General features: G+C 32.5%; 1 protein-coding gene across 1 annotated transcript in view; it reads right to left on the bottom strand.

Annotated features, from left to right (window-relative positions):
- Positions 1-13,183: 13,183 nt before the first annotated feature.
- Ziz (dedicator of cytokinesis protein Ziz) overlaps positions 13,184-18,834 on the bottom strand; it is a 61,311-nt gene continuing 55,660 nt past the window's right edge. Inside the window, exons 29-32 of the mRNA XM_085955833.1 lie at positions 16,073-16,286; positions 15,615-15,780; positions 14,461-14,586; positions 13,184-14,353 (exon numbers count right to left, since the gene is read on the bottom strand). Coding sequence (XP_085811959.1) covers positions 14,137-14,353; positions 14,461-14,586; positions 15,615-15,780; positions 16,073-16,286 — 723 coding nt within the window. The 3' untranslated portion in view covers positions 13,184-14,136. The remainder of the gene's footprint in view (positions 14,354-14,460; positions 14,587-15,614; positions 15,781-16,072; positions 16,287-18,834) is intronic.

Here is an 18,834-nt window from a genome sequence, read left to right as displayed (position 1 = left end):
TGTATAGACGGCGCCATAGTTTTCCCCTTCGGATGGATTTTAATTCACGTCAGACAGTTTGACATTTCGCTGATTTGTTAGTTTTACGATTTGCATGTCGTCACTGCCAATACAAATAAGGAGTCATATGCGTAGTCTATTCTGGAGTCTGGCCTTCACAATATCGTCTGATACCATATCAGGATGCTAGGCCTAGCAGAACAGCTTGCAATCGCCGATTGCTACCACTGTAATTTTAATTTTAATACAATATATGTGTAGGTATGTGCATTTAAATATGATAAATACTTATACATCTCAATCGTGATTATCATAAAAAGCGATCCAATTTGACGCGAATATTAATCTCTTTCGGGTCCCATTTACATAATAGAAAAAGGTTAGCAGCATAAACAATAAATTTAAACATTATTTTGTTTCATTGTCTATAAAAAATAAATGCTTGGAGCCATAGAATAATATTTAAAAAATCATATTTTGATTTAAAAATTAAACTTAAACAATATAGTTTCCCGGTGCGGGACATTCATATCGAGACAAATGTTGATAAATAATAAAGCAATACATATTATATCTGAGTCTAGTCTAGACCAATTCTGATAAGAATAGGAATTTATAAGACCTAAAGATGTGGAATCAGCTTAAAGAGGCCTTTATCCAGCAGTGGATTGATACAGGTTGATGACGATAATGACGATATAAATGCGTAGGTATATACAATCACAAATTAAAAAAAAATATAGCATTTTATATGACCAAGAAGAGTAGAATTAGGTTGGGATAACCTTCATCCACCAGTGGATTGATTTGGTTGATGATGATAATGACGGTACTATGAATAGATAAATATAATAATTTTGATAAATATAGCAATTCATTTGGCCGACAGAAATACAAACAACTTAGAGAGGCCTTCGTTCACCAGTGGATTTATTCAGGCTCATGATGATAATGGCAATATAAATAGATATAATTTAATATCACCGATTTTGATAAATACGGCAATTCAAATGATAGAAAGGAGTAGAATCAGGCTAGGGAAACCATTATCCAGCAGTAGATGGGTTCAGGTCGATAATAATAAGGACGACAGAAATAGGTATTATATCACAAATTCGTTAAACCGATAGTAGTAGAATCAGGTTGCGGAACCCTTCATCCAGCAGTGGATTGATCCTGGTTGATGATGATGATGACGATGATGACGATGATGACGATATGAATAGGTAGATAAATATAATATCACAGATTTTGATAAATACAGCAATTCAAATGACAGAAAGGAGTAGAATCAGGCTAGGTAGGCCTTTATCCAGCAGTGGATTGGTTCAGGTCGATGATGATGAGGATGATGGAAATAGGTATAATATCACAAATTTGTTTAATCGCTAGTAGTAGAATCAGGTTGCGGAACCCTTCATCCAGCAGTGGATTGATCCTGGTTGATGACGATGATGATGACGATATGAATAAGGTGAGTCGGGGTAAGTGTGACTTTGGGGTAAGTGTAGCTACTACGTTTTCTCAGTATCTACTAAAAATTGGATGCTGCCATCTATAGAAAGATGATAGCAATTAGCAAACTCACTGATTTATAAAAATAATCGGAGATGGTGTCGATACCGTGTTTCCTGAGGTGACTACATGGATTATTCTCCAGTAGCCATTTTTATGTCGTCGAGTGAGTTGGTAGCTGTTACTAAAATATTTTTTTAAACACGGAAATCTGCACATTATGGTTGTAAAAATTGGTGAGTATATGTGTTTTGATACGCTGCTTCACGATTACATGTTATGATGTTATAGAGCGAATGAAAAATAATGTCCCAATAGAAAAGAAAATAAAGGCATTGCATGACAAAACTAACATGCAGAAGAAGGTATTGAAACCGATAAAAGTACACCAAAACAAAAAAAAAAACACGAACCCATACAAAAGGTACAGAAGGTACAATGGCTTAAAACATGCTGGATAAGGCTAAAAAAAATCTTCAAATGAAAGCAACACTCCAAGAAGAATGTATCTTCACTGAAGTTAATTTGGAAAAGAGGAAGAGAGGAAGAAGCTGTTCTTACGAATCCTTAGAACTTCCTGAGTTCTATCCAACTGGGCGAGAGTTAACAAACGAAAAAATTAAAGATTTACTTTCACTCCTACATTAAATACCGCCGGATTCATCACAACTTTTACAACAATTTAAAAGCCAACAATGCAGCTTTGGATGATGGTTTAGAATAAATATCAACGGGGAAGAAGAACAATAATTATTCATTATAGCTTGTGTCAAATTATGTGGTTTCTCTTTGGTTATCCTTCAACGGAAAATTCTATCACCAATAATGTGTAAAGTGACTAACAGTACAAAGCAAAATATGTGAAATACCAAATATGACTAACCCATGACTAACCCACATCATTTCATTAAAATTTTAAATAAAAATACGCCAAAAAAAGTTAGTGACTTAAATGTTTTATAAATTGTATGTTTCTGTATTTGTTCAAAATAAAAATACATATAAAAAATTATGTGTTTATTATACACATATTCCAATAGATTTCTTTGCTGTGTCATTAATGGAGATTTAAAAAACATGTTCTTCCTTAATACCCTATTATCTCAGAATCACTTTAATGTGGGATCAGGGCTCGAAATGGACCGGAACGCACCGGAGCGCCGTTCCGGTTCATAAAATCCTCAAAATTTTTGCTGTCTCGTGGAAAAATAATTTGAACGTCTGAGCGAAATTGGCCATATACAAAATCTAACACACTTATTTTTATAAAACATCTACTCATAAAGTTAGATAAGTATGTAAATAGTTTCGTAAAATTATCGAGCGCTCCGGTTCGTAAAATTTTCCATTTCGAGCGCTGTAGTTGGATAGTCATGTCTGGCCCTGAGCCAGCCATTTGTGCTCTTTCGAGACGAATAAAATTATAAGTTAATCTTCAAAAGCCTTTGATTGATTTACCTACCACTCCTGTTGATGAGATAACCACATTAAATAATTAAGTCCTACCTAATAAAAAACGTCATTTTTGTTTCGGGACATCACTAGCTCTACATACATTAGTATGAAAATCTATACAAAAGTTTTAATTTAAGAATCAATATCCATTGAATGATATATTACCTTTCTATGCATGTAATACGTAATGGTTTTGAAGAACTTTTGGAATAATGGTGAATTTAGTTACACTTACCCCAATATTGGGGTAAGTGTAATAAACTGACTAGTAATCAAAAAATATTAAAATGTCGTATTAAAGTAAGATATACAGTGGGTTCCTTCTGTACATATTAATTGTAATGATATTGTAGATCATATGGTAAAGCTTTCAACTGCTTAAAACATACCTATTCATCATGAACCAGGTTGAAATTCATCTCATTAAATTCTATGTCATACTTACCCCGACTCACCTTATGTAGATAAATATAATATCACCGATTTTAATAAATACAGCAATTCAAATGACATAAAGAAGTAGAATCAGGCTAGGGAGGCCTTTATCCAGCAGTGGATTGGTTCAGGTCGATGATGATGAGGATGATAGAAATAGGTATAATATCACAAATTTGTTCAACCGCTAGTAGTAGAATCAGGTTGTGGAGCTCTTCATCCAGCAGTGGATTGATCCTGGTTGATGATGATGACGATATGAATATGTAGATATATATAATATCACCGATTTTGATAAATACAGCAATTCAAATGACAGAAAGGAATATAATCAGGCTAGGGAGCCTTTATCCAGCAGTGGAATGGTTCAGGTCGATAATGATAAGGATGATAGAAATAGGTATAATATCACAAATTCGTTTAACCGCTAGTAGTATAATCAGGTTGCGAAACCCTTTATCCAGCAGTGGATTGATCCTAGTTGATGTTGATAAGGACGATAAAAATAGGTAGATATTATACAATATCACAAATTTTGATAACTATAACAATTCGTATTAATTTCTTTCATTGTTTGCATTGGCAACTTTGTTAGTTTAATTAATATGACTATATTGTGATCTATGGAAATTAGTAGCCTAGGTAATTATTCAATAAAAAAAGAGTGCGTGAGCAGCCACAAAGAAGTATTTAAGTGCGCCAATGCCTACATTACGATATTTGAATAAAAATAATCGATTCTGCCAATACAGGATTAGAAGGTCTTAAGCGACGAAGACGTCATTCTGTTGTGCGTTAAAAGAAATGTGGCAAATCGTACACGGTATATGAGAAAATATCGGATATAAACGTCACGTTTCTGGAAAATCATCGGATATTTCTCAAATTTGGTCAATTCAATCGGTAGCGCACATTTAGAAGTGAAGATGTAAAAATAACAATAAAATGTCGCTTAAATGAGCTGTTGGTGCGTTTTCCAAAATCTCTTAGGATAATAATATATAGGAGATAATTAAATATTTATATTTCGTTAAGTTTAGGTAGCTATTTCTATATGTCGTCGTTGCACAAAAAAAACCTCCGATGTGCAAAAATCTTGTTTTGAGATAAAGGCAAAAAACAGTTTTAAAAAAATCAAGAGAATGATTTTTAATTTAATAGTACTACAGTTTATCGGAGTAATATTAATTACACTATTTCAGTTGTTAAAATGATCGATAATGTTCATCAGTTTTACAATAAAAGAAATAACATGTTTATACTGTCACATAGGAGGTAAGTGTTGCACAGTTTTGGCACATTGGAGATATTTATTATGCGTTGTCATCGTTGTACAACACTTTATACCAGTGGCGGCTCTAGCATCTTTTAGTAAGTGGGGTCAGATGGCGTGAAATATCTAATAAGTACCTACCTAATCAATATTAATCAAAGCGTAGAAAACATATCTTTTTGTGCCTATTACTTCATCTTCATATGCCTCCTGCGTTCGAAAGAATCTTATTGCTACAAGGAAAACAAATTACTTTTCAAGGATACACTCGCCGTCAACCATGTTTTTTTGGTAAACCATTCGGAGTTAAATGCTTTTTTTGTTTTGATTAATTCATACATAATAACTAAATCTGTTGACGGTGACTGGTTGGTGAGGTCCTAATTGTTTCACTTCTAGTTTGTCTTCAAATGTCAATGTACTTTTAACTTATATTTCAATAAATAAACCACCTTATTCATCATAATACCTAATATTATTTATCATACTTATTTTACTAACGTGAAATTCAACTATCCTCAACTAGTACTTTACAATTAATATTTAAGTAATACAAATTAATATTGATTTAATTAACTGAAATAGCACATACTCTTTGTTATTATTATTCAAGATATTATAAATTATTATAGTATGTATTAACAAATAATATATTTTAAAACTTAAGGAGATATATTACATATTTGATTAATTACTGGCAAACTAACTAACAAACTAAACCGGTGGGTCATGGGATATGAATTTACAGTCGACCGAAAAGATAACTTCACAATATATTATAATAATAATACGCCCACTATTGCCTACTCACACTTATGCAGGACCAGGTATCTGCTACGGTGTCCCTGGTCCAGCATCGGTACATGTCGGTACATCGGTACATGCACGATGATGGCACGTACAAAGCGGCCTACAGATGTACTTATTATTCAGCTTCCTTATGAATTTTGAGAATCATAACTGGCAATCGCACATAGCATCTCATAATATAAAATTGCTTTGATTTTAAAGGGGCCACCCAATTTTGACCCCAGGTATATCGTTGTATTGTACTATGTAGGTAGAGCCAAAACTCACATAGAGCATTAGGGTTGGGCCAAGAAACAAGAATCAAGGATGGGCAAACGGTACAGATAAAAATAATATATAATTAATTTATACTTAACAAAGTCAATGTATTGTGGCAGGCATGTGTAACATGAATATGTAATTGAATATTAATTAAAGAATGATGGGGGGGGGACAGTCCCCTCGGTCTCTTAAGGTAGAGCCGCCCCTGCTTTATACCATAACTTTATAAGAAGAATCAATGAGAAAATTGAAAAAGCCATACTATTTTTTTAATTGTATTATTACATTATCCTTATTTATTCGATAATTTGGAAAGGCTCATTGTTAGCGGAAATATCGAGGGTCGACACGGAAGAGGGAAGTCGCCAACAAGATGGTCCGACCAAGTGTAGGACACTACGCGGCTTTCAATACCTTCAACTATGCAAAGCGCAGGGATCGCTGAAGGGATATTACTAGGACATTTCCAAAGAGTCACGATCTTAAACAATGAGGGATACGAAAACGAAGAATGTGTTACCTATTCAAAAGTATTGTTCTCGTTGCTAAAATTGAATAGATACTAAAAGAAAAATTGAAAATGTGAATATTAAAAGAAAGAATCTAATATTAACGGAATACTGGAAGTTATCTATTTTTTCTTATCTAGCTTATATTTTAGACTGTCATAAAAGATGTGATGGTTTCTATTAATTACATCCTTCAACTCTTGAAGGTGCTTATATTTTGATTCAGATATGGATAGAGGCTCAGTATACAACGCAGGTGACTCAAGAATTGGACATAATTTGCGTCTTTGAGATAAGTTTGCCACTCTTCAGAGTAATTGAGTTTAAATAAAATATCTCCACTCGGTAGATATTTTAAGCCACGAATGTCAACAACTGCTGGATCACCAACTTTCATTGCTGGGCTAAGTGAAGATAGATTTGTTTTTAAATCGTCATATTTTTTGAAACAATCGTAATGTGTACAATTTACTTTGCATGGCTGACTAGGCCGAGCTAAATGCATTCTCGCAATGTAATCGGAAGGTGAGAAAATCGGCGGCTTAAAATAATGTTCTAAAGTTGAATGCACAGCGTCTGCCTCCATTATAGTGTGCCCTTTTTCTAGATACAACTGTTCTATCACTTTATTGTGGGATTTTGCGAAATCGCTCAATGCACTCCCAAGAACCTTTTTCCTATTTTGATAGTTACAACCATCCGACATCATTACAATTTCTTCGTATTCGTTTGACAATTTCCTTAAATAGTCAATAATGCAAGATGTGAATTTGTTACATTATCATCTGCTTCATGCCAAGCATAAAGAATTACATCTGCATCATTTAACTGATAGATGGTAAAGTTGTGAAGTTGAAGTTTTTGTTTGTAATGTGCGGATGATAATAATATCTTCGGACATAGCAAAACACATTGCAAATCCATGGTGATAAACATTCTTTTGCTGTTGGCACATTCTTTATGTGTAATTCATAATCTTCTTCGTTTACATTGTCGAGCTTGAATCCGAAACATAAATTACACTGGTCTTTTCTTGGCCTGTGGATTGAAATTTTTTCTTCATGTAGTATTTTACTAAAAATATTTCGATTAACGGCGTCAAGATTATTCTCCAAACACCATTCTTTATATATGTTATGCATATGCAGAATGGATATAAAATTTGACTCCACATACTTTCTATTGGAAGAAGCTCTACAATAGTGGCTGGGTACTAAAGGTATTAGATTGAGCCATTTCCTGACGTCCTTGATTTTATCTTGTCGATGTCCTTTGGTAAATGATACTTCATATACACTGCTTGGAGTACTGTTTTCTATATAGTTATTTGGAAGACGTATTATATCATTATGTTTTGTCCATCGTTTATAAATATCTTCTTTTATGCCAAGTGTGTTAAGGAAAAAAATCCGACACACTTTGTATTTTTCTCCTTCTTCGTTTGGAAGGTAATTGTCGTGCCCATCCTGTTTTTTTTGCACAAGGATGATGACGTACCCTTCGTTTTTTTATATTTCGAGTGCGTACAAGACCTTGGACAAACGACTTTTTCTCAGGCCATGATTTAATAGCCCAAAAGAATTTTAATATTTTTTTACGCTGTTCGTCAGAAATATTTCCGCAAAGTAAAGAATATTTACTTTTAGGTGTGGTCATAATACAACCACAACGGCCCATAAGCCTTCTTCACGGTATATCTTTTGTTTTATTCCCTTCTACAACTTTCTGTCCAGTATATGATTTTCCGAGAAGTCTTTTCGTTTGGTTTTTCTTTATTTATAATGTCCAAATTAAGCATTAAAACAAAAAGAAGGACGACGAAATTGATGAATAATACATGTAAATCATAAAAATAACTTACTTCAAAGTATCTCTGCAATAATATCTAGAATAACAGCTTATTTATATCACAAATAACACACATTTAGCAACTGACAGTTTACCGGCGCAATGTTAGCGTATAACTCATTAGCTCCGATGTGCCGAGTGCGTGCACAACAATACCTCCAATGTGATAAGTCAGCGCATTGGAGATTTATCCACTTTTAAATATGAGACCCATCACATTAGAGGTTTAGTTTTTCGAAAATAACTTTAAATCAAAAAGTGATATCACATTCGAGGTTCTTGTCAACGATGCAGAAAAAATCGTAGAATATTTTTGCCAATTTTCGTAAAAATGGCACATTGGAGGTTTTTTTGTGCAACGACGATATTCCAAATGATTCTCCTCAACTTGCCACCCCCAAGCGACGCTCAATCTGCCTACCCCCACGGGAAGTCACTGAATAATAAGATCGAATGGATTGATGAAACCGAATAAGTTGACTGTGCAATGAATGGGTTGATTGAAATGAATGGATAGTATAAATGAGTTATTTCTTGAATCAATTATTGATCTTATGAGTTAATATAGGTAATAATTATTCGAATTAGTTTGAATGAGTTGGTAGATTAGACCAATAATAATTGACTAGCATGCATGATCAGGGCTCTACCGTCAGTCTATCATTGTAAACGGACATAATATAAAGTACCCCATGAAAAGTGGAGGGCACCAAATTTTGTTTGCGTAGACTGTCAAAGAGTGACGGGTAAGCCCTGTTATAAAGTCGATTGTGTAATTTTATATTTGTGATTGTTACCAGTAATTGTACTATGTATGTATAGTAATATTAGTACTAGTTACATAATTATATTAGGTAAGTAAAGGAATCTTTTTTGCATTTTTACTGAATGTAAAATAAGTACATACTACATACCTACCAACATATGTCAGAAATAATAACAACTATATTAATTTGTGATAAATTTTATTGATAAAAGACCTCTAAAGCTAAATGACTTTATAGTCATATTTACAATATGACAAGACAATGTAATAAATATAAATAGAATTATTGTACACAAGAAGATTTTGATCAGTGACCGATATTTTCTCTGCCATGTTTAAAATCAAAAACATTAACAATGTTACTACAGATGGAATTAATCTTTAAATATTTAGGTATATAAATTTTGATATTATTTTCAAATTTCTTAGTGTTTCAACGTTTACTCTTTTGTTTGATTCTAACTTGGTACAAAAAATATTGATCACAGTTACGAGTAAAATAGGTATTAATTAATTTATCTATTGTTTATATATTAAATTGTAAAAATGTATTTTTATAGAAAAGTATAAAACAGTACAAATTGAATGTTTTAACTTTAGTCAACACCACCATTTACAAATCTATGAAAAATATATATACAACAATAAAACAAAAATAACATTCTATACTTTTAAAGAAAAATAAATCACTAAAATTATTATTCTCAAACTACATTAGGTAATAATTATTGTAATCTAATGTTGGATTCCTTTTATTTGATATGACGTTAACACAATATACCCGAAGGTGTCATTAGAGATTCTAAAATATTCATTGAGGTAGACTGAATTGGGAATATTCAAGTTGAACCTAAAATAAGAAAAGGCGGCTGTGTGAGAAAGTCTAACGACTAAATTCCGACGATTCTCTATTTAATAATACGAAAGGAACGTAACCATTACAAAAATATCTATCACAAGAATATACAAACACATACGTATCATTATTTTGTAAGCGCGGGACATTTACGAAAGTGATGAACCGTGTCATTGAGTAAAATTAAATAAGTTAAAAAATAAACAAGACATAATCCTGGCATAATAAACTATTCAAATATATAATTATAAAAATAATTAACATTCAGCAAATATTTAAGCTCCGTATTATGAGAGCTTTAATGTTCTTGAAATAAGCAAAAACTTATGCATATAATAATGATATAAGTAATAAAAGATATATTTGCATAAGATTAGAAATTAAGTTAAATATGTGAAATTATTATATTCTACGGGACCAATTTTCAGATTTTACTATGAAAATACGTATTGTCACGTCTAAATAATGTTGCAATTGTGCTACACACTACGTCATTTATATAATTCAATCTACGTTGAGCATTGTATATTATAAGATGACGTCATGTAATCAAGCTAAAAAAAAAATTAAATGACAAGTTATCATACATCATTATTTATATGTATATTGCTTGCAAAGGCTGGTAATAGTTTTTCAAAATAAGCAAACACAGGGGCGGCGCCGTATCATTATGTGCAATGTGTGCAACCGAGCCGAGGGACTGGTGACTTCGTGAATCTGTTTCTCTGCACCAATTAATTTCAGATAAATTTTTATCTACAAGGATGCACACCAGATTGTTTGAGATGAGCGTGGTCTTAAAATATCATTTTGTTTTGAGACAATAATTATTAATGTTTTTATTCAAATTGACTTTTATATGCCTATATGGTTTTGTGTAATCAATCTATCGTATTATTATACGGATACGCACTTGAGATTGCGCAGATGGTTTGCACATCTGGTCTGTATTGGAGTTTGGCATTTTACACAAATGTACATTATTTCGCACACACCATAGGCTGCACCCAATGCGGCGACTCTGAGCATACAATAATAACATTATTATATTTAATTATAGGGACAAAATTATTCTTCAATACTATCATGTCTTAAAAATGGGCTAATCCTTTTATATTCGTCATATAAACAAATTACAGTTATTTTACATATTTTCATAAAAACTTAAAAATTATATTATAAAGTATAAATTTTTGTTATCACTTTGTATTGTAGCTTTGTCCCACAAAAAAACAATGTGTATTGACATTAAACCATTAATTCACCCAATATAATGAAGATGTTACAATATAAAATAAATAAATATAATAAGAGACCATAGACAGCGGGGAGAAGCACCAAAGAAAAGAGATCTTGCCGCCACCTTTCCATTTTGTCATACATAACAACGGAACAAGATAATATTTAGGGATTCGACAGACAATTTCCGAGACTTATGTATCGACGCTGGCAAGCATCCAGTATGATTATCTCAATTAATTTTTTTTACATACGTTTTAACATTATACGAGTCATGTCACCTTAGGGGGCGGCGTCCACAAACAACATCACACAATCGTCTAAAAAATTACGCAATATTTATTAACTCCACTCCCTCGTTCGTTAAAAATCATATTAATTGAAAATAATCGATCATAGTATTATTTTCTATCCAATATTTTATTCTAAAAAAAATGAGTTTATATTTTGTTAGTTTTATGTGACATTTTTTACAACTCCCCCACAAATCAATATGTTTTTATCTAACTCAAACCCCCCTAAGGATTTGACATCATATATGGACAACACTTTATGTAGACTTGAGAGTAATCGCATACTGATGTTCGAGAACTGAGAAAATATATATTGGGAGATATTATTACATGGTATGGACTTTAAACAACTTTTTTGTTTAAATAAAAATATCATTTCGGTCCAGTGTTGTGATATTCAAGGTGACTTTTGTATTCGGGTAAACTTAACATCAGTTATCGAACAGAATGGAGAAAATATCTATCCTTTGATGACTCGTCCCTCTGTCTACGCTTCCTAAGGCACAGAAATCAGGATGGGTACAACTCGAATGAACAATTCTTAGCTAGCTACATAATATGAATAAATGTTTGTGACTTTTCTTATATCATTAATTATTACTATGCTGATTAACAAGTTATTACATATTTTATTATTCCATAAAAATATAACGCTAGGTACCATGCAAATTGGTTATTAATTTTGAATAGAATTTCCTGAGCAAATTTATATTGAGATATTTTAATATTATATTGAAACGTGTAGTGTAAATATTGAAAAACAACGTTGTCTATTTATATATAATGCGACTATGCAGTTTACTATTTTAAATACAAAACTTTATGCGTACATGTTTTTAGCTAATAAGTTTAGTTAATAATTTTCAGTGGAGGGTTTAAATATACCGCTATTATCTGAATAAAAATTGGCACTTATTGGCACCTTAGGATCCAAAAGAAAGCTATGAGAATTTAATGTTTGATAACGGCCAGACTTAATTAATATTATAGCTACATAGAATACAACACAATATTATGTTTCATTTACTTATTTTAGATATTAAAAATAGTATCTATGACTGATATCCGATTGAAGAGTAGCTAAAAGATATAATGTCCGCTCTTGAAATTGGCCCATACTAGCCAAATAGCCATACCACCATCATGTGGAGAGCGACGTACATGTCGGCTGGCTTATGGCCGGTAATTGTTAGCCGTAATTGTCGTGATTCTTGGCCCAATGTGAAGAGGGCCACGATATATAACGAAACCTTAAGAATAATAAAGTTTTTTTTTTCATATAAATGGCTAAAAAATGTGTATCATGTAAATTTTATCTTTGATAAATTTAGAGAGACTAGGTTTGTTACTGACATTTTTGTAAATTTTTTTGTCCTTAAAAGGTAATTCAAGTTGAGCTGAAAATGGCAGTTTTTGTTAAATACACATTTTTCTATTTATTCCAATCAATGTTTTGATAAATTTAAAAAACAAAAAAATTGCAAGAAATTATGGCAAAAAAACATATTAGATACAATTTCATTCAAATACATTTTATCGCTGAACTCAGTGTAAATGACATTTAAAAAAATGTCTTGGATAGACATATTATTTTTATTACCACATAGTCCAGCCATAAATTTAATGGCCTCTCTAAGAATGAATTAAATATATTATTTAGAATTTTAATGACAATATTTTCATGGCATTATTCAATATTTTATAAGAATTAGACAAATAATGGTGTTTATTGCATTTTATAATAAACTGACTCAATAATTGACAAGAAAATTATGTTGAAAAAGTTTCAAACCAATATTAGTAATACTAGAATATGACACCACTATAATATATACTCAATTGCATAACAATATTTGTGTTTTTTTGATCTTATATTATGTATAATAAAAGTAATTTTATTATGAATATGTTTTATTTGTTTTTGATAAAACTTTCTAATTTTAGGACGAAATTGTGCGCAAATTGCCAATAGTTAGATAGCAAATGACAACTCAGCATAGCACACATGTCACAAGATTGTAATAAATATTATTACATATTACAATCGATTATCAAATGATTTAGATTATGAAGAGAAGAAATTCTATAGGAGAATAATACAATTTGAAGACCTATCACAGAAAGATCGTTATATCGCCGTTCTATTTTGTAAATATTGTAAACAATGAATTCAACAATGAATTTTAATTATTGAATCAATACATATAGCCTTCATAGCATGTGTCAAAACAAAAAATATAGAAAAATTGTCCGTTTCTTTAATTTCGTAATTTGTATTTGAAACGAAAATTACGACAGTTTTTACTGTTTCCCAAAAACAGATGTTTTGGATTTACAAGGTTTACAAAATAGACAGCATTTTTTCTGGGGATACATCATACAAATATGTATTTTTAGTTTTAAAAGCATTATTTCGTTTAAATACTTACTTTATTGCATCGATCTGTATTGATTAAATGAAAAAAAGATCTGAGGAACTTTTTGAAGGCAGTATGCCCTCAAGTATTTTTAGAAAGAAAGCACTGGTTGTATGTAATACAAAGAATACATAGAGAGCTGAATATCAACTTAATGGATTTAGTACTAGAAGGTAATCACTGTCATGATTTTCGCAGAAAGGGTTGTTGATAACATCTAGCTAGGCTATACATAAATGCGTAAATGTATAAAAAAATATTTAAATTTTGCTAGTTCACTAAATGGCCTTATTTCTGATGGCGTTCAGAATTTTTGGTAAATTAAAAATGTAAATTTTCATTATAGAATAGGGAAGGGACCGGACATAAATTAAATATTAACTATATTTTTAATAAGAGTTATCATATAATGTCCAAGATTCGGCTTGAGCGAGGATTGTGATGACGGGGTGGGTGAGCCTACGCCGTGCTGGAGTCTACCTGCGCCCCGCTCACGGTGGTGACGTTTGCGAGCCCGCCATTCTGGACGTTGATGATCTTTTCGCCCAAGAGTTGAGCGAGAGAATCGCACAGCTTCCGATAATTATCTTCCAGCACTTCTTGATACTCGAGTTGATCCGATGAAATCAGTTTGGCGTTCACTTTTAAAGCCTTATGGCACACTATCAAGAAATTCCTGGAAACAAAAGATGTAAGGGAAGCATGAAAAAATCATCAGTTAAATATGTATTATTAATTAATCACACGAAAAATAAATATTAAATAATAAATAAAGATATTTACCTAAATACATCTTGCAGCTGTTTAACTTTATCATCTGGGTACATATTTGATAGAGTCGGATCCAGAAATACCGAAGCATACGCGATAGGTCCAGCGTTCACTTGAACGCATATGCTTCCTTGTAACCTATTAAATAAACAAAGATTAATTCATAATCACTTTTTCTATGCCCACGATATTACTATGGCAGTATCTGACAGGCTGTAGATTTTCAACGACACACGTTGAATGTAAATCGAAGCTCTTACTACAATCGCTGTAATACCAATAATTTGTGGCTTAGTATTTCATAATTATTCAAACAGATGTCACCGTGTGTTTATTTTTTTAGATTATGCAAATCAATCGACAGTGGCTAGTAATGAGTAAACCAATTAAATAACGCATCAAAAAGTACCATCATTATTTAAGAACTGTAAGTCCCAGTTTCGCTTAGAAGGTTTAATGTAGTGGATCTCAACGCGTGAGCCCTGACTTAATGAAACATGCAAAAATAAATCCTAGCATATTAATATATTCTAATAATTACCTAAGTGCTTTCAGTGAAATATGAAAAAATAATTTATTCTGTTAATTATAACTACAAGAGCAATCATTGCAGGCATATAATGATGAATGTGAGTGTATTTATGAGTTTAAAAAGAAACTGTATTCATCACTTCCTTTCCAATTCGAAGATGACATACATTCGAAGAGAATATTTTAACTTATAACATTATCCAAGACGCTTTTACTCTGCGCGGCTCCGCGAACAATCAAAAAATGGATATACTTGCCATACTGGAAAAAAGGTTTGTCGTTACTGGTTTAATGCAACATGCTAACTATTTATATGTAAAATATAGCTGCATTTTGTATATAATGTATACGCAGACTGTGTAAATGAAGAAAACTCCATAAGATATACACACTGAATTTAGACTGCCTTGAACATATCAGCAAAATTAAGACTACGGTTGTGGTTCAGGGAATAATTTTGATATACCTATACTTAGTATTCGGCTATATTCCTTCACAAGAGTATTATTAATAATTGTTATATTGAATGTATAATTATAATCTAAATTAACAAAATATTAAATCAGGCTAATTGAATCATCCATATTGCAATCATGTAGGACTTTCTAAATAAAACAAAAGACGCAAACCAGTACCTGAGTTGTAATTTTTTGACATCATAAGTTTTAGCATTCACAATTTCATTAAGCTCCGCAACACGATTTTGCATTTCTTCCAGTGCCACTTCAATTGGACTCTTCTCTTCAAGGTGTGTGTCAACAACAATGATACGTTTTTTTACATACGGGAAAGATGACTCCGCTGCAAATACAAATTATATACAAGTCAGCAGTGAATGGGTACAATTATGAAAAATTCACCATATGACATGATGACACTTGATTGCTAGACTGCAACACATTTTAAAAGGAAAGCGGCAGTGTCCATAGTGGCATAATGTTGATGATATCTACATATTTTGTAGGAATATCACAAGTATTCCAGTTCTCCAGTCTTCCGTCCATCTTTATAGATGTGTAGCAGTCCAATACATTTATCACACATAAATTTCACATGAGATTAAGCTTCTGATACAGTGTAAACAATGCCTTACTGGTAAGAATCGTTTGCCGTTTCCACTGCTCCTCAACGTTACCCCGAGCTCGGCCATCTTTGGTAAACGGAGTTTCAAACATGAAGCGTCTTATATCATGGTTTCTCTCGAACTCTGTTATCCTCTCTTGACTCAGTTCCGAGCAATCAAAGTGCGGTTGAACCGAGGTGACTTGAATATAGGCGTATCGTTGATCAAGATCACCGGTCACCACCTGAAAATGGAACCATTCGATGAAAATATATTAACATTGTCATATTAATTGAAAGAAGTCACAATGCTATCAAATTGAACAGGTTACTATAATATCAAAGCATGACTGATTCTACTACAGAACTACAGCAGATATGTATTCGTTGAATAAAAGGAACACTTGCAATATTAACACGCTCGGTACCGCAAACGAGAATCCTCGTTATATCAATAATTACGCTGAGTACCGCGCGCGAGGATCCTCGTTTTGTTGCGCGTTTTTAAATAAATATGTTTACTGTGACATCTATGTATTTCCAACGAAAACATTTGACATATCCTGTTAGATTATAAAATTCAGTACCGACTGGTATAGATAAAATATCGATATCTGTTTTACCTTCTGTGATATTATTAAATAAAAATCACAATTTTATTATTGTGAGACGCCATTTTTGATCATTCTCTCGTGTGACTTTACCGAATTACGTACTGATTTTGAAGACGAAAATTACAGTAATAAGCAATAAATGGATTCAATAAGGTAAGAGAAATAATTTATCTATGATATTTTATATAATTATTTATGGTTTCTGGTAATATAAATTAATTTTACGTGTTTCTTCATGCACGTAACTTTACTGTCAAAATTTCCGAATGCAAAGTTTGAATGTTCTCATTATTTACCAATCCCTTTGATAATGTGCCGATATATTACTTTATAAGCTTAGAATATTGAATTATTATGAATATTCGATATATTTATATGTGTTTGAACTAGTATTTAGTTAATTCTACGTGTTTTTCCAACATTCAAAATTTATTGACTAATGGCGATTTTTGTTGTTGTTCACAGCTGTTCCTAACCAACCGATTTATCCCAGAGGACAAAAATTACATAAATAAGCAAAAAAAAGGATTCAATAAGGTGAGATAAATAAGTTATCTATGATATTTTATATGTTTAATGATGGTTTCTGGCAATTTAAATTAATTTTACGTATTTCTTCGTACACGAGACTGTACTGTCAAAATTTCCGAATGCAAAGTTTGAATGTTCGCATTATTTACCAAATACTTGATAATGTGCCGATATATCACTTTGTAAGCCTAGAATATTGAATTATTATGAATATTCTATACAATTATATGTATTTGAACGAGTATTTAGTTAATTCCACGTGTTTTCCCAATATTCAAAATTCGTTTACTAATGGCGATTTTTTTGTTGTTTACAACTAATCCAAACTGACCGATTTGCCTATGATATCCAGATAATTGACTGATCAGCCACGTCACAAGATAATAATTTATACGCAAAATATAATTTATCTAAGATAATCGAACATTTTGATAAAGCCTCATGTTTCCCAAGAATTAAATTCTGTTTACTAATGTGGAATTTTGTTTTGATTCCAGCCTATTTTCACGCATTGAAATGGGAGGCCTTTGGAACAGGCGACTCTGAGCAGGATTATGCATTCGAGTTATTATATGACTCTGATTCAGATGTTCTACTGGATGCCACCACCGATGTCGCAGACATCACCGATTTCACCGCCGACCACTCGAGCAACTTTGAGGACGACTTCAACGGTTTCAGAGGTGCTAGATGAAACCAGTATGGTGTCAGGAGTCGACACGTCCGAGGACCTACTCCCTGGCTCATCTCGGACAGAAACCAGAGGTCGAGCGGGTGGACGGCGTGGAAAAGGAAGTAGGGGCGGTCGTCCCAGAGGCAGCCGAGGAGGAAATGCGAGGTTTAGTGCCAGTGTTACTGAACCGTGGTCAACAGAAGACTACACTCCAGCACCTGGACCGTTTACTGCTGACTCAAGTGTAAAAGTGAATGTTGACGTTCAGTCTGTTAATTGATTTTTTAAAAATGTAACCCTAGTCGTAAGTTAGAATTTAAAGATTTTTTAGTAGAGTTTTCAATTTCTTTAATGTCTTTTGGTACCGATGTCTCGTCTTCTCCAGCTCTGAGGCATCATGTGGCGCTGGATTAGCCTGTAAGGTTATCTGAAGACATGTCCAGACATACCTTACAGGCGATTCTAGCGACGTAGAAAAAGGCATATCCATCAAGGCTATGCAAGGTATATGCCAAAAATAAAAAAAGGAGCGAGACTCGGTACATGTGTAAAGAGTGTGATGTTCCTCTTCACAAAAGCATCTGCTGGCAGAAATATCACACTATTTGTCATTATTAAACTGTTTTTGATTGTTCCTGAAAGTTTTATTTAAATATTCCCACAAATAAGCCAATAAACCAAGATTATATCATTTACTAGAAAAAACCAATTTCACTCAAATTTGTCCGGGAATAGGGGTAAGATTTATAAAAACCTGCCGGGGCTGAAAGTGTTAAACTGTGACTGTTATGTTTCACTATACTCATACGGCGTAATATGTGTCGGAAGAAGGGTGGCGCGGTGGCTTACGTAAGCACATATTGCAGTATTATAGCTCTCTGAACGATCGCGGTTCTTCTGAAACGTGTTGAATTTTGAACATGTGATAGAATAAAACATTATTTGTGTCGCTAAATTTCAAAACCCGCTATAACA

This window comes from Rhyacophila brunnea, unplaced genomic scaffold (assembly GCF_057557595.1).
Source record: "Rhyacophila brunnea isolate RB1 unplaced genomic scaffold, BYU_Rbru_1.0 scaffold_5, whole genome shotgun sequence".
Lineage (NCBI taxonomy): Eukaryota > Metazoa > Arthropoda > Insecta > Trichoptera > Rhyacophilidae > Rhyacophila > Rhyacophila brunnea.
The sequence above is the reverse complement of the archived record's forward strand: the minus strand, read 5'-3'. Positions and strand labels throughout refer to the sequence as shown.